A 17,230-nucleotide genomic window follows, 5' to 3' on the forward strand; every position below is an offset into this window, starting at 1 on the left:
GACATGCATATGGTAAGGACACAATTAATACCGGTTTTTCATTATAAAGCCTGTAAACACAAATTTCCTTCTTTCTTTCATTTCTTTCAAATCACAGTCACAGTATGATCTATTAAAAGACGCAGACACCACCCCCTTAATCCTTTCTTCTATCCCAAACCTGTGTGCCCATTATGTAAACACAACCACATTCAGCATGTCAGCACATAAGCCACGGACAAATAGACAAGTCTTTGACAAAGTAAGTCAGATAAATCAAGTCAAGTCACTTTTATTTAAATAGTAAATATAGTTCTGGGAGGAGTTGTTTTAACAATGTAACCATGTCACTTAATCTTCTCTTTTTTTTCTGAGTACAAGTAGATACACGCACCAGAAATAAGCAGGGTGTGTGGGCTTTGTCTCTGAAATATGGTGAGAAGCAGAGATGTTATTTCTCCATGCTGAAAATAAAACAGTTAACGTGGTGCAAGCATCTAAGAAGGAGACACCCGCTAGGTGGGTTGTTTCGTCCTGGACCCACAGCATACTGATCAGAATATATCTTTCAGCTGGCTCTGTTTCATGGAAGAGCTAGAGGAGGTGGCTGGGGAGAAGCTTGGACTGCTGCCCCCACCACCCAAACCTAGATAAGATGCAGAGTATGTATGTATGGACAGACTGACTGTTTATATTTATACTACAGGGGCAGATCTTGTGTCTAAGTCAGTGACCTCTGTTCCTTATGTGTACTACATAAGTCCACTCCTATGCTGTACTATTTCACTATCATCTCTCTATCACACAAATAACTAATACATACAGCCTGAAATTTCAATTCAACAATATCAGAGAATTATAGATTCTTTTGTTTTTCAAAGTATCTATCATATCTACCAGATATGGTGTCCAACATTAGAGGTATATCATTCCTTTGGCCTCTGTATGATCCTGTTACACAAGATGTCATTTGTAATAGATCCAACGTGATATCGTAGTTTACTTAAGTAGATAAGAGACCAGGCCCCACCTCACATTGACCTTTGTCATATTATCATCACATTTCACTTTTGGCTTATGTGTCCAACGTTCATAAAGTCTTAAAGGAATAAAAGAATTTTACATTGAAGACTATACATACTCATGATTGTCATACTGTGATCAGACATAGCCTTCTTCTTCAACCCCAATGATTGGGAAAATCATGTAGGAATAAAAAGAAATGTCAGTGTAAATCATGATATGGTCCAGAGTGTCGATTCTGACACACAGAGGCCTACTAGTGGGTCCAAGGACAATTGTAGTACTCTGTCCGTACCTTTCCACATGAGCCTCGTGCATCAGGAGTAGTCTTTCAGCCTCTGTTTGCAATGTTGTTTTACCTTATCTGTTCTGTACTCCAGAACTTTATTGTTAGAACAACCAACAATGTCCACCCATCTCATTATTACAGTTTTTCTTTCTGTGTAAAGGGCTGTAAGACAAACCTTTAGTTTTATTTTCAGTCTTAGTCAGGCATGCTGTGTAATTAAAGATATGGATTACGGGAATTATTTTAATCAGTGTATCTTTATTATCATAGTTTATGGGTTTGAATGCTCCGATGTACTTTAGAGGTATGAGTTGGGCACGTAACTTTGATCTCTAAATATGATAAAAGTTGCACCTATAGGGTAGTTTCTGGGCATTTCACTTCTGCTTCACAGAGAATTTGTCTTTTCTGAACCAAATAGTTGCTCATCACCACTTAACTGGCCACGAGTGTGTTTGCAAGTGTACTAGTATCTGTGTTGTATGCTGTCGCCAGGTTGCAGTGAAACAAGATATATAATATAGAATACAAACTTAATAATGGCATTACCAACACCAGGAGATCCTGATGGTGCAGTATAAGAAGATGCAACTAATAAGTTAAAGGTGAAATTAATCTAAATAGATATATACACTACCAGCCAAAGGTTGGACACACCTTCTCATTTAATGGGTTTTTTTCCGCTCCACTTTTTAACCGCACCTCCGAGTAGAGCCCATATTAATGCCACACAGAATTCCAGTACCAGACACATCTCTACATGAACTGTTCTGGGGAGACAGCGCAAATCAGGCCTTTATGGTCAAATAGCAGCTAAGAAACCACAACTAAAGAAAAGTAGCAAGCAGAAGAGATTTGTTTGGGCTAAGAAACACAAGGAATGGACATTAGACCAGTGGAAATCTGTAATCAAAGTAATCAAAGCAGTGGGTGGCTATTCTGAGGAATCTAAAATATAAAACATCTTTTGAGTTTTTGTTTGTTGACACTTTTTTGTTTACTACATAATTACATATTTCATTCATACTTTAGATGCGTTCAGTGAGATCACAATATAAATAATCATGAAAATAAAGAAAAAAACATTAAATGAGAAGGTGTGTCTAAACTGACTGATAGTGTAAATATCCAGTAGCCATTGGAGCCGGATAGCAGTGGCTGGGATGTGCCAGGTATTTCAGTGAAACTGAGTTTCAATAGTGGGACCATAAGATATCTGTAGGCTAATCTGATTAAACTTTGTCTCTCGTCTCACATTCACAGGTTAATGCAGTTCAGCATCTGTCAGCCAATAAGGAAGTCAATCAGTATAAGTTTGTAAGTAAAGGTAGAGGCAACCAAATGCAAGCACAGATAAGTAAGGGACATCAAACACTTAGACTTGAGGATCTATCCGCCTGTTGCACTTCTCTTTCTTGCCAACATGAATGGTAAGTTAAGTTTGTTTCTATTATCATCCATGTACATTTGCAGCTACTTTATTCATCACACAATATCTTTTTTCCAGATACTGCAATACAAATTTTATTTGCATCGTTGTGACTAAAGTTGTGTTAATAATTCAAGAAAATAAAAGCAATTCTATCAACTGTGCTAATTTATTCTATGTTAACGATGTATTCTTTTTTTTGTTGCTTCCAGTTGGCTCACATTATGCAACATTATGCTGTGTCCTAGTCTCAGGTTATTTAATAAATATCCATAATGATGATTCACTCTGGATGGTAAAGTGCAGTATAAGGAAAGCTGGAACTATATTATGCATTGTGAAGAGGCTGTGGCAATGTAATCCCAAGATATTATATGTAGGTAATGTGTAAGACATAATGTCCTACATTTCTAGTTCTAATTTCTATGAACTTTAAATTTTCTCTATAAACTTGACAGAGACATAGATAATATACTTTTACAGCAAGTGAGCAGAGTGTAATATGATTAGTGACTGAGACTGTCATGCTTGCATGAAGCATTTTTGTCTCTGAGGAATAGAGTTGAAAAATAACTTGCTGATAACAGTTGCAACATTAGAAATGATGCAATAAACAAAATGGTAAAAACTAAAAAAATACTCTGAAACCTTTTTTTTTTTTTTTTTGTAGTGCCACCAACACGGAGGATTGTCCTCCTCGGGAAAACGGGAGCTGGAAAAAGCAGTGTTGCAAACACTTTATTTGGAGAATCCACGTTCAAAATGGGCCATTCCCCTGACTCAGAGACGAGCTTTTGCAAAGCCAAGTCCAAACTCATTAACAGAAGATCCATAACTTTGGTTGACACACCAGGCTTCTTTGACACAAGCAGATCAGAAGAGGACATGAAGCCCAACATACTGCAATGTATTGTTGAGTGCGCTCCTGGTCCTCATGCCTTTATCGTTGTTCTTAAAGTGGAGAAATTCACAGATCATGAAAAGTCTGTCATCGAAAACATGTTCCAGCATTTCTCTGAGGAGGTTTTACGATATGCTGTAATTCTTTTCACTCACGGTGACCAACTGCTGGAGGAAATGAAAATTGAAGAGTTCGTCAGTCAGAGCAAATGCCTGGCTGATCTCGTTCAGAAGTGTGGAGGCCGATGCCACGTTATAGATAATAAATACTGGAATAATGAGGCAAAGAATGAATACAGGAGCAACAAGTTCCAAGTGGAACAGCTTCTCAAAACCATTGATGATATAGTGATGGAAAACAAAGGTGGATATTACACTAATGAGATACTGCAAGCAATAGAGACAGAAATACAGAAAGAGGCAGAGCGTATTAAACAAACATCACAGACTATGTCTTCAGAAGAAGCCAGGGAAAGAGCTAAAAGTGGAGTCTATAAACAGCACGTGGCTAAATTTGCACGCATCGCAGGTAAAGGTCTACTAATTGCAGCTTTGCTTGGTGGATTGGAGTTTGCTCCACTTGTACCTCTAGCTATAAAAGGAGTCAGTACAATCAAACAAGCAGCAAGGAAGAAGAGAATAGAAACAGTGTCAAAGGAAGAAACAAGTACAGGAGTAACTGCGGTAAAGGCAGGAGGAAAAGCACAAACACAGTCGGTATCTACACCGAATAAAGGAACTCCAACAAAAGACACAGCAGTGGAAAGGAGCGTCGCTGGAGCAAAAACGGGAGCTGATATTCTCTCAAAACTACTTAAAATTTTTAGGAAGACAAATGAAGAGGAAGTGAGCGCATCAATAACAGACGAAGCAGCGACACTGGAAGAAGAAGCCGAAGATGCAGAAGCAGAAGATGGAACAGAGGAACTAGTCGAAGAAGAAACTGGGACTGCAGAAGTTTTACCAACTATAGAAACAGATGTGCCAGTAGAAGAAGAAGAAACTGAGCAAGTAAAAGTGGAAATGACACAAGAGATGACAACATCAATGACAGGAGAAACACCAGAAGTGGCAGCAGTACTGGCAGATGGAGAAGGAGCAGCTGCGTTGACAACAGCAGTCGAAGAAGAAACAGTTGGGGCGGTGCTGTCAGCAGCAGAGGAGGCGGCTGAGGAGGTAGCGTTGTCTGCAGTGGGGGAAGCTCTTTCAGTAACAGCGGTGGTAGAGGGCATGGCTGAAGCTTCAATTGAAGGAGTGGAAATGGAAGTAGTAGAAGGAGCTGCTGGAGTAGTTGCGGAGGCAATAGATGGAGTAGTACAAGTGATGGATGTAGCTGTTAAGGTAGCTGAAAGCTGTTGCATACAGTGAATCAACCTGTACCAACAGAATTTCTGCTTTCAGCGATTCAACTCGACTATTTCTATTAAAACTATTGTAACACTGGCAACAATGGTGTAATCACTTACATCCCTGTAATGGGTGGTATGAGTTATAATATAGATCTAGTTGAGGCTGGCTCTTAATTAAAAAAAAAAAGCAGTTAAGACATTGTTGCTAACATTTTTGGCTTTACTTTTGTGTTTTTAAAATGGATAGTGTTTCAAATACAGAGATTTAATTTCTTCTTTTTTTGTTAAATATAAAACTATTGATTGTATTAATTCTATCTATTAAGAAAACATGATCTGGTTAGGCTGGGAAACATTATAGCAGAGTTGTCCTTTAAACCATCTCAAGGATTTTATCTAGTAATGACAGAAATAATTATATTCTTAAAATGAAATTTTAAGATTACATTTTTGATGAAAAAATATAGTTAAAACAAGCAAACGGTTATAAAAGATCTGACTTGAGGGCGGATCAACCCTGGAGTCTTTTCTTGTCTGGGCAACTAATATCACAGGTGCATTAAACTGTGTCTGTCCTGTTTCTCCACACTTTTACCTTCAGTTTTCATCTCCTACAATTTGTCAGATTACAGCTGAATAATTAGATTTAAAAACTTCAAAAATGCATTTAAGCAGGGTAAATGATGACCACAAAAAGTATAAAAATAAATGATATATTTTGAACTTCTATTTCATTAATAATGATGATATAGTTTGTCATTTTTTTATTTCTTTCCTTCCTGTTTTGTTAAGGTAAACATGTTGCTCAGCACTGACACATGTTCATTTTCTTCGCTTAGGTGGATTAAAATTAAAACTCTGTTCTTTATTTCCATGTTGCCATAGTGAATCATGGTTTATTATTGATTTTATTTAGAGGTCAGACATTTGTAGGTCTGTTGATGTAACAAAGATTATTCAGAGAAGGGAAGTTATTAACAAGAAAAGAAGCACAAATAGAGGGGGAAGCTCAAGCAATATAAAGTTGAACCTGGGAGGACTCATTAACTACAAGTTGTAAGAAGATGACTTGGCAACTGTTGTTTCACTAATTTGTGCCTTCTTGTCTCCTCGTCCTGCTGCCTATGAGGGAAAATTTATCTTCAGCGTGTCTTGCTATAGTTTATCACAAGTTGTGAAACTGATATGGAGGACAGAGGAAAGAGGAAGCATGCTAGAGGAGCTATAGTTGTGTATGCACAGGTGTGTGTTTTATTGAAGTGTTTTGGGGTTGTTTTAACTATAACAGAGCTGTGGCACAAAGCTGGAATGTACCAGTCATGGTGGGAGGACTCAGCAGCCAGACCTTTTTACCTAGAAGTCATTTCATTATTTAAGATCAAACTTTGTACCCTTCACTGTTCCTATAAAACTGTCTTGTCTCTTTGTGCTTTGTTGTGAATTTAACTGAAAATTAAGCTAAATAGTTGTTTAAAAATACATATATTTTAAATGTTGATCAACAACCTGTCATTTCTTATCTAGTGAATTTTTATTTTTATTCATCGCCTTTTGGGAGAAATTATTAGAAGCATCCTGTTTTAAGTAACTGAAAATGTTCTCTGATGTGAAGCTCACAGTGAGGCATTTAATGTTGCAGTGTCATTTCCAATAAAACAAGCCCAAAAAAGGAGCCTGTGTCTGGTGAATGTTCTGATATCCAAAAAGAAAAATCTTCCACTTGAATGAAAATTTGTTGATGTTTTCAGGCATGGCCCTCAACTTACTAAACCACCCCCCTGCAACTGTGTCTCTGTTCTTAAAGTGGTAAGCACCTATTTTATCTCCTAATCACAAACAGTGCAATATGATTGTCTTGGCCCTGAGTAAACATAACTGAAATGTGCACATTACTACTCCTGAAATGATCAACAACAAATCTCTATGAAATATTAATTAAACATGAGCTAAATATTAAACTCAAAATATACAGTAGGGATTTTGCGCCTACAGCAGCTGGTGACGTGTAGGCGCAAAATCGTGTTGCTCAAACAAGAGTCCCGCTAAGATCCATAGAGACGCAAAAGGAGTCTCAATGATTAGAGTCGTAATTACAGTGAGTCACCACTAGATGTCAGCAGATCGCAGGATTTCTTTTCCCCAGACAGAATTCTGTTAAACTTTCTGTGCCATGATGACATCCAGTTCAGCAAAAAAGTAACTTTTATACTATTAAAGTTATTTTTCATCTCTTTTATTAAGGCTTTTCTATTCTAAAGTTTATATTAAAACTAGCAGTAGCACTCACTGGCCTATTTATTAGGGACACTGTGACATAGAGATCAAAAAAACTTTAGACATCAAAAATTCAGACGGTTTGATTAAATTACATCTCTGCCTTGTATTACTTGAAGTGCCAGGTAGCTTTGTGGTCACTTTAAAAATCATTCTATCTCTTAAAGTCTGGCCATTAGTGAAAGGCTACTGTGCAAATATTTACACTCATTTTACCTCAATGCCAGTCACATTGTGTCTTTTCTTCATACTGTAGGTATGTGTAGCAGGTGTAGGTATGAGTCTGAAGGTGCAACCACAAATAAAAATTCCTTTGATTTTGATCAATTAATTCTAGGTTTATGCGAACACATCAGTTTGCTGGAAGATGTAAATTACATACTAATCAATGTATATTCATAATTAAAATACTGTACTTAAAAAAACTACTGACATCTATCTTTTATCTTTAAATACTAAAAGAATGATGTATTTATTTCTTTATGTGTACATTTATGTATATTCAAATGTACAAGATAAAATCATTTTGGCCAGAGGCTATTAGGTCTTTTTCTTAGGTAGCCACACCCATGTGTGCACACATATCAAAGGTCATAACTTACAGCAAACAATCATCATTTGCTTCATGTAATGCTAATGTCTGCAGTATATTGCCTCACTGGGAAATGAGGAAATAACACAAGAATCATATCAGCAATCATATCTGTCCCGCATTTAGCAGGTTAAACTAAAATAAACAATAAAAGACGAATCAAATAGACCAATACGGCAAGGCTGGGTTGGTCGATTTGGTAAAGTAAATCCGTTGGGCATCTTTCTTTGCCTTTAGATAGTAATTCTGATGGCAAAAGAGCCAAACGGGACAGGCAAAAAAAAACAAAAAACGATCATACCAACAAGAGAAGAAACACCTTAATTACCAGCTTCTCAGCTGTCCCCATCCTGTTCCCATGCATTCGTGTATGTTTTTTTTTTTTAACATTTGCATTAACTTTGTAACTTTTTTAAGTTTGATTATGGTTTAAAAAATTAATAAAAAAAATTAATAAATAAAATACATAACATTTGCAGGGAACAGTGGTTATTGTTTGCTTTTTATTTTTATATTTGTCATTATTTTAATGTATTAATTTTTTTTTAAGTGGCGTTAGCAAGCTTTTATAACAAAACTGTCACATACTAATTGGTTTAAGACTTGCAGAAGTTGAAGCCCCACCCCACATTTCCTTGCGTTTCCCTTCAATTAGTTAAAAACTCCGCTGTGCACCTGTGGATTTCATCCAAATGGCAGAGAAATGGCCGCAGCAGTGTGCCGTCGAGTTGGACCTGTATCAGCTTTACTGCTCGGTATGTATGGACCTACTCAAAGATCCCGTCACCATCCAGTGTGGACACACTTACTGCAGAATCTGCATCGAGGGGTGCTGGGAGCAGGAAAAGGAGAAGGGAACGTACAGCTGTCCTCAGTGTAGGGAGACCTTCAGTCCAAGGCCTGTCCTCGGGAGGAACAACATGCTGGCTGAGGTGATGTATCCACCGTGCTGCTTGGGGAAAAAAAAAAAAAAAAAAAAAAAAATCCGAGTTAATTAATGTACCTTTTTTTTTTTTTTTTTTTTTTTTTTTGCTTGTTTTGTTAATTAAATACACATTTACGCCTACCGGTCACGTGGTTAGTGCCGTGTTTGACCCACTCCTTTCTTCAGACCTGCTTTAATTCTTCGTGGCACAGACTCAGCAAGGTGCTGGAAACATTCCTCGGTGTTTTTTGGTTCAACATTTCGTGACAGTATCACACAGTTGCTGCAGATTTGTCGTTTATGTCAGGTTTCAGCTTTGTGCCATGATCTGCAGCTATCTCTCAGATAAGCTCATCTCTTACTAAAGGACACGTGGTGTGTCAAGAAAATATCCCCAACACCATTAAATTATTAATTATTAACAGCAGTCTGTATCACTATCCAACTTGGTTTTAAGTTGGATAGTGATTTTTAAATTGGACAACCAAATCAGAGCAGTGGGGAAGTGCAGTTTTTATCATTTAAGGTGACTGGCAAGAGTAAAATCTTTTCTTTCGAGGCAGCACCTTGAAACCGTGATCCATGCTTTTATTTCTTCCCGCCTGGACTACTGTAACACACTTTATGTGGGGGTCAGTCAGTCATTGCTCTCACGTCTGCAGCTGGTTCAAAATGCTGCTGCACGACTCCTAACAGGAACTTGTAAAAGAGAGCATATAACCCCTGTCCTAGCCTCACTGCACTGGCTGCCTGTGTCTAATTTTAAAATTCTGTTTGTTTTTAAATGCCTTCACAATCTTGCCCTGCCTTACTTCTCTGAGCTTTATCTCCACACACCATGTCGGTCTCTCAGGTCACCTGACCAGCTGTTCCTGTAGGTACCGAGATCCAGGAGGAAGCTCAGAGGGGACAGGGCCTTTTCTATCGTGGGTCCAAAATTATGGAGTACTTTGCCCTGGCACGTTAGAGTATCCTTCACTATCCACTTTTAAATCGCGTCTTAAAACCCACTTTTAATCTTTGGCTTTTAACCTCAGTGAGACTTAGTTTTCCATGGAAATTAAATTAGTTAGTTCATTTTTTTTCTTTCTTTTATTTGGCTTTTATTTATATCTTATGTATTTTTATTTTTTGGTTCCTGTGTGTGTGTGTCAGTCCCAGAAGATTAGCAATTTCTGAAAGACTGACACCAGCATGTCTGCCACATTGAAATTAGTCTTTTTTTCCATTCTGGTTCTGTCTAATAACGTCCCAGGAGTATAATTTCTTATTTATTTTGGCATGGCATTAGATTTTTTGTAGGTGATTACCACACCCACTGTTGTTACTCCTAAAATATTTTAATACACAACATTATTTTCATAACCAGCTATTCTGTACACAACAACATATTATGTTTTTTTATTATTGCATTTTCTACAGTTTAAAGAAAATACACAATTGGGATGCTTTTGCTGACTTCATCCTCTTTCAGTTCTATTTTGATTCTGTTTGTCGTGCAAAACCTTTGACCGTTTTTATTTGATCACTGTAGGTTGTAGAGAAGCTGAAGAGGACAGTAACCCAACAGGCCCGTCCAGCTTCTCCTCTTGCTCCTGCAGGACCAACAGACATTGCCTGTGATTTCTGTTGTGGGACCAAAAGAAACAAAGCCAGCATGTCTTGCCTGACCTGCTTGGCATCGTACTGTCCTGCTCATCTTGAGCCTCACCACAGTTTTCCTGTGCTGAAGCTTCACCAGCTGGTGTCTGCTACAGTGCCACTTAAGGAAAAAATGTGCACAAAGCACAACAAGCTGATGGAGGTTTACTGTAAGACTGATCAAAGATGTATCTGCTATTTGTGCACCATGGACGATCACTGGCGCCACTCAACAGTGTCAGCTGCAGCAGAAAGAGCTGCTGAGCAGGTAAAGATCAATAAAAAAAACAAAATGAATCTGGAGTGTTTTAATTTTTCTCTGATCCTGCGGTTTCTTCTTGCAGGGACGGCTTTTTCTGAGTCACTGTGCAGTTAAGCGGAAATCCCAGGAGAGACAAAAAGAGCTGAATGAGCTGGTCCAAGCTGTGAAGGACTTCAAGGTGTGGAAATAAGACTAGAAACCAAATATCTCTACTGACCACAGTGCTGTCTAGTACATGTTGTGCTTTGTGGTAGTGTAAACTCATAAATTACTTGGTTAAATTCCAACTACTGCGTTCAGATTAATACAGCTTTCATAAGAATAACTGCCTCCTTAATGTGCTTTATACCGTAAGGTGAAGACCCTACAATCATACAGAGATGATACATATGAGTTATACAGTTTTTTTTTTTTCTATTAAGAGCATTAACAGGCTTTAATCCTGTATCTTCAATGTACCTAATACAAGAGATTCAGTCAGCAAATGGAATTGGCTGACTGTGGCCCATTTCATCTGTGTGCAACAGGCACATAGTTGCATGTACACTTTGAGATATTGTTTACATGGAAACTTTTCACAGTGAGTCAAGATGCAAAGTAAACTGCAGATGAACCACGACAAACACATTTTTAACAATAAACCTAATTGGTCACTTAAAGGAGCTAATGAGGACAACATGAGTAAAAATAAAGCTCTCCAGAAAACACTTGGAGTAAAAATCAGAAATTAAAATCCATCAATGAGACACTAACTATTACATATTTACTAAATGCAGTGGCTACATTTTATTTTCTTTATATTGGTTTATGAATTTTGCCGCAGTTTTCTAAATTCGCCTCCAAAAAGTATTTTTTTCCTAATCTAAACCTTCCTTGTATAAAACAGATTTATTTTCAGACTGCAATGAAGTCCAAAGACAAGCTCTTTGATGAGCTGATCTCCTCCATACAAAAGCAACGTACTCTAATAAAGCAGCTGATTGAGACTCAAGAGAAACTTGCAGTTGTTCGGGCAGAAGCTCTGCAGCTGCAGCTGGAGGAGGAAATCGCCAGGCTGAAGAAAAGAGACGCTGACCTGGAACAGCTTTCTCATACAGAAGATCACATTCATTTCATTCAGGTAGGAAATGTGTCTTTTGTGTTGTAGGCCAACTCATGTTTCTTTCTAAAATTCTGTCACCATTTAGACTCTATATTTAATTCAGTGTTTTATAACCAAAAGGTCACATCTGGAGCTATAAAAGCTCAAATGGTTGTGGAGGAAAACCTGTTTAAACATTACCTCATGAAGACATAAACACTGCACTATCACTATTTTGTTAATTGCTATGTTTTGTAGCGCTCATTTCATGTAAGGCCATCAAAGCTTCCCACCCGAGCAAAGAAAAATCCAGGTGAAAGAAACCTAATGTGAAACATGCAGTTTGAGCACACATTGTAACTTCTTGCTGGGGAGTTTATGAGGATGCATAAATTTGATTTAAAATGTGTTGCTGTGCAGCAAATGTTCATCAATGAATATGAGCATTTACATTGAAAAAATGAGAGGGAGGATATACATTTTGTATATGGTGCACCATCTCTCGCTCTCTGTATGTATGTATATATAAAAACACTGCAGAGAGTAAAATTACTGACAGTCCACCATTGTACAAATGTAGAAATTAATTTCACTGAAACAATAATGTGGTGCCAAGCATAGAAAAATCTGCACTTTGAAAAATACCCGTGTACATGTGGACGTAGCCTGAGAGCCGATACTGATGGAGCCATATTAGAACAAGTCTTGAAAAACTAGATCTATTGTAGAAATACTTCTTTGAGAAAAGCAGGGAGCTGAAACTTTGCACACATCCTATTGGGATTTTTTTCTTCTTTTTCCTTTATAGTTACACATAAAATGTTTTTATTTAAATATGTTATGTTCAAAAATTAAATTTCAACATCTTTTTTTTTTTTTCTTTTTTTTCCCAGCTCTTCCAGTCTCTCTCCATCTCATGTGAATCTCCAGACTTGCCAACAGGCGCTGTTGTTCGTCCTAAACATTCAGTGGAAACCGTGACCGAATGTCTGACTCAGCTGAGAGATGACATGAAGAAGCTTCTGGAGACCACATGGCCCAAGATCTCTGCAACAGGTACCTGAGAGAAATATCCATCCACTTGATTCCACTTAATCCAGTATTATTCATTTATTTTGTTCCTATCAGTTTTTGGTATAAAAGTTGTGCTGCCACCTGTGCCAAAGACCAGAGAAGAGTTTTTGTGCTGTAAGTATATCAGTATATCAAAGCAGTAATCACTTACTAAATACTTGAAGGCTGATGATATTCCTGGTTTGCTTGTCCATCAGATCACTGTCCTCTAACAGTGGATCCCAACTCGGTCAACAAATACTTGGACCTTTCACAAGATTCTCAACGAGTGACGAGTGGCTACTATGAGCATTTTCATTTATCTCACTCGGACAGGTTTGGAGGTGTGAAGCAGGTGCTGTGCAAAGAGGGTTTAACAGGGCGGTGCTATTGGGAGGTCAGTTGGAGTGGTGGCGCCTGGTCAGTGGCAGCGTCTTACAAAAACATCAGCCGGACATCATTTGACTCGGAATTTGGGAAGAATGACAAGTCCTGGTGTTTGGAGTGCTCTGCAAAAGGATATACTTTCAGACATAATTTAGTAGCAAAGGCGGTGTCAGGTCCTCGTACCTCTCAGATTGGCGTGTACCTGGATTACAGGTCAGGTACTCTGTCGTTTTACAGCATCTCTGACATCATGACTCTGCTTCACAAAGTGTGCACAGTATTCACTCAGCCTCTCTATCCTGGCCTTGGGCTGAAGGAAGGAAGCTCTGGCTGTTATGCAGAAGTGAAGAAGTTGTGATGCCAACTTTTTCACCTCTACCATGTTGATTAATGTCTTTCAAGACCTAAAATAAGCAGTGAAGAAACCTGTGAGTGACTCGAATGACTCACACTGTTTGGATGTTGAAAGGCGTGACTCTAGGTGCTCTATCCTCACCAGGCAGGTGTAGAGTTGTGGTTCTAGATTAGAACATTGGAGAAATAAAATCACTGCTAAGTAAATGTAAGAGTTTGTTGCTTTAAGTAATATCATTACCCCGGGTTTGTTTTTGTTTTGCTCTTTCTTTTTTTTTTTTTTTTTTTTTTTTAAAGTGACTTTGAACGGTCACTTTATAAGCTACATGCACCCAATTGTCTTTGTTCTGTTTTGTCTTTAATGCCTCGGGGAAAAAGAAGTGTTACATTTGTGTTGGTGTATGGTATAAAATATAACTGCTAAAGAAAACATTTGTCTGAGACTTTTTAATGTCAGAATTAAAATATTCACAATAAAGAGCAGTAATTCAGTGTCTCAGATTTTGGCGAAACACACAACCATGTCGGAGCAAGCGGCGGCGCTACCGGCAGCAGCAGCGACACCTGGCCCGGTTATGGCAGTGCCACCAGCGGCTACTTTCACCATCAAGCCACCGGAACTGTTCGACTTCGCAAAGCCCAAGGGATGGGAGAAGTGGATCAGACGTTTCGAGCAAGTAATCTGAACAGTTCAACAGATGCTAACCAAGTGAACACATTAGTTTACTGCATGGGAGACGAGGCTGACGACGTGCTAAGGGGACTTGACCTAACAGACGGGCAGTGCCAGCAGTACGATGCGGTCAGAAACGCATTTGATAGACATTTTGTCCCCAGAAAGAAAGTGATCTATGAAAGAGCAAGGTTTAATAAGCGAGTACAACAGCCAGCAGAAACAGTTGACTCCTTCATAACAGCTCTATATGCTCTCGCTGAAAACTGTGAATATGGTGAACTTCACGATGAACTTTTGAGGGATAGGCTCGTTGTGGGTCTTAAAGATTCATCACTGTCGGAGAGAATGGAGCTCAACAAAGATTTGACCCTAACCAAAGCTATCACAATGACGAGACAATCTGAGGAAATAAAAAGACAGCAAACTGTCCTAATAGGTGAAAGCAGCACGGACAAAACAGCCGTGCATGCCGTGCATGTCAGAAAATCACAGCCAAATAAATTCAGAAGCAGAGACCAAAAGCAGTTCAAGCCACAAAAACCACAAATAACAAAACAAGAGAATAAAACATGTTCTAAATGTGGAAAAGCACAGATGCGCCCAGCCAAAAATGCAGAATGCCACAACTGTGGAAAACGTGGACCCTACGGGAGAGTTTGTAGATCTACAACTGTGCATGAGGTGGCAGGAGAAGACCCGTGGCTTGCTAACATCTGCATGAGAGGCAAAAGCATGACATTTAAATTAAACTCGGGGGCAGATGTCACAGCTATCTCAGAGGAGACATTCAAAGACATTAAGCAGCCAAATGAACATTTGCAAAAAGCTGAAAAGCCACTGTATGGACCAGGAGGTGCAGCACTGATGGTACTTGGGTCTACAAAGGAGGACATTTCCTACAGTGACAGGAGCACTACAGAGACAATCTATGTAGTCAGAAATCTGCGTGTAGCTCTCTTAAGCAGGACAGCTTCTGTGAGACTGAAACTAATTGCCCAAATGGACAATGTTGACCTTGAGACAGTGAAGAAAGCGTACCCGAAACTATGTGATGGGCTCGGGCTTGTTCAAAAACCATACACGATTAAGCTGAAGCCCAACGCTAAACCTTATTCACTGAAAGTGCCAAGGTGTGTTCCACTGCCACTACTGGGCAAAGTCAAAACAGAGCTGGAAAGGATGGAACAGTTGGGAGTAATCAGTCGTGTGGAAGAGCCCACAGACTGGTGTTGCGGCATGGTCGTAGCCCCCAAAAAGGACAAAGAGAAAGTCCATATCTGTGTGGACATGACACCATTAAATGAGTCGGTGTGTCGTGAAAGATATATCCTCCCCTCTGTAGACCAAACACTAGGCATGCTCACAGGTGCGCAGTATTTCTCCAAGCTTGATGCTAACATGGGTTTTTGGCAAATACCGCTGTCCAAAGAATCTGCTCTCCTCACCACACTTATTACGCCATTTGGTAGATACCATTTCAATCGTTTGGCATTTGGTATTTCCAGTGCATCAGAGCATTTCGAAAACATGATGATGACGGAAGTGACAGCCGGCCTCGCGGGAGTCATGTGTAACCCAGAGTAATTTCCTGCACTTATTTCCTGCCATTGAACGCATCACAAATGCATGACTCCAACCACATGACTTTGCTCAGCCAATCGGATGGCATGTAGGTCATAGTAAGCCTGTCCCAGCTTCCTCCCGTCAGATGCGTGGAGGCAAGCCAGGTGACAGAGCTGTTGCAGGTGTGTATTGGCAAACATTTGCTTTTCCCGTTTTAATGCATTTTTTTAACACCAACTAACTTATGCAACTTAGATGCTGATTACTGTGAGCCAGAGCCATAATGTTGTTGTGCACTGAACAGAACGGAATTGGTGAGTTTGAACTTTTAATTGACTGTTTGTATTGCTACCAGCTGACCCTAATCGGCTGCTGCCGGTCCAAACAATTTGATTTTGATTTGACTGATAGTTGTTGAATAACAAATGTTGTGGAGCTACATAGTATGTATGTATGTAGCAGTTGAAATGTTTTCAGTTAAATCCTTATTGGTTAGAAATATTATATTTAACCAATATATTGTTTGTTTATTTATTTATAAATTGTGTACACAGGAACAAGAATAACTTAATGTATTTAGCTTAATTGGCTGACATTTTTGTATTATTCTTGTGATTTCTTATTGGCCTTGTTTATTTAATGCAGGCCAGGTGAACCTTTTTGGGGTATGGAAAAGGATGGCGAGCCAATGAACGGCTAGGAGCAGGACACATTCTGCAATTGACGCTTCCACCGGTTGGGTAGGAAGCTATCAAAGACAACGCTCTGTCCCCATTTTCCAAATACACTGATTTCCGCAATCATACACACCATTCCTTTCATTTATGGACAATAGCGCTTGCACATCTCTCATGGACATTCAGATTAAACTCATGGACTTCAGTGTGGATCAGTGGATTTGATATTAACATGTGGTGTTTATGGGGGAACTGTTTTTTTGAGAACCTGTGTTGCTTGGTATAAGGCAGATAAATCTGTTTAGTTGTCTTTGTGTACCCTCACTGGGTTTTTGATTAATTGGATAGCTGCAGCAGGAGTGATTATTTAAGTTTTTCTTTTCTTGTTATTCTTTTTTGGGGTTTGGTTAAATACATGGTACCTGCAAAACCATTTTTTGTGTTGTGTGTATTTATTAATTACTGCCCATCAGCTCCAGTGGCGTCCCTAAATCTTCTGATTAATAATAACCATAAAATCACACTCAATCCCTAGCCTGTATTACTTCATTAGCGCTACATCAGTGTTACACATGTGCCACATGGACGACATCCTGGTCTGGGGATCCACGAGAGAGGAGCACGACATGAGACTCCACACTGTCCTCGACCATGCAGAGAAGGTGGGCGTCACCCTGAACATGTCAAAATGTCAGTTTGGCAAAAGAGCAGTGAAATTCTTAGGATTCATTGTGTCATCTGAAGGCATGAGTCCTGACCCTGACAAAACTAGTGCG

At 39.0% G+C, this 17,230-nt stretch overlaps 1 protein-coding gene and 1 long non-coding RNA gene across 2 annotated transcripts; both read left to right on the forward strand.

Annotated features, from left to right (window-relative positions):
- The first annotated feature begins 8,362 nt into the window (after window positions 1–8,362).
- LOC113019197 (tripartite motif-containing protein 16-like) lies at window positions 8,363–14,044 on the forward strand. The gene is made up of 7 exons (XM_026162747.2): window positions 8,363–8,767; window positions 10,295–10,669; window positions 10,746–10,841; window positions 11,550–11,783; window positions 12,638–12,800; window positions 12,873–12,932; window positions 13,016–14,044. The coding sequence occupies exons 1-7, from the start codon at window positions 8,528–8,530 to the stop codon at window positions 13,540–13,542; spliced, it is 1,695 nt and encodes a 564-aa protein (XP_026018532.2). The 5' UTR covers window positions 8,363–8,527; the 3' UTR covers window positions 13,543–14,044.
- Window positions 14,045–15,782: 1,738 nt separating this feature from the next.
- LOC145425453 (uncharacterized) lies at window positions 15,783–16,887 on the forward strand. Its single transcript, XR_013906140.1, has 2 exons — window positions 15,783–16,091; window positions 16,423–16,887. It is a non-coding gene; the product is annotated as an uncharacterized LOC145425453 (long non-coding RNA).
- Window positions 16,888–17,230: the final 343 nt, after the last annotated feature.

The sequence above is a fragment of the Astatotilapia calliptera genome, chromosome 3 (genome assembly GCF_964374335.1).
Source record: "Astatotilapia calliptera chromosome 3, fAstCal68.1, whole genome shotgun sequence".
Classification (NCBI taxonomy): domain Eukaryota; kingdom Metazoa; phylum Chordata; class Actinopteri; order Cichliformes; family Cichlidae; genus Astatotilapia; species Astatotilapia calliptera.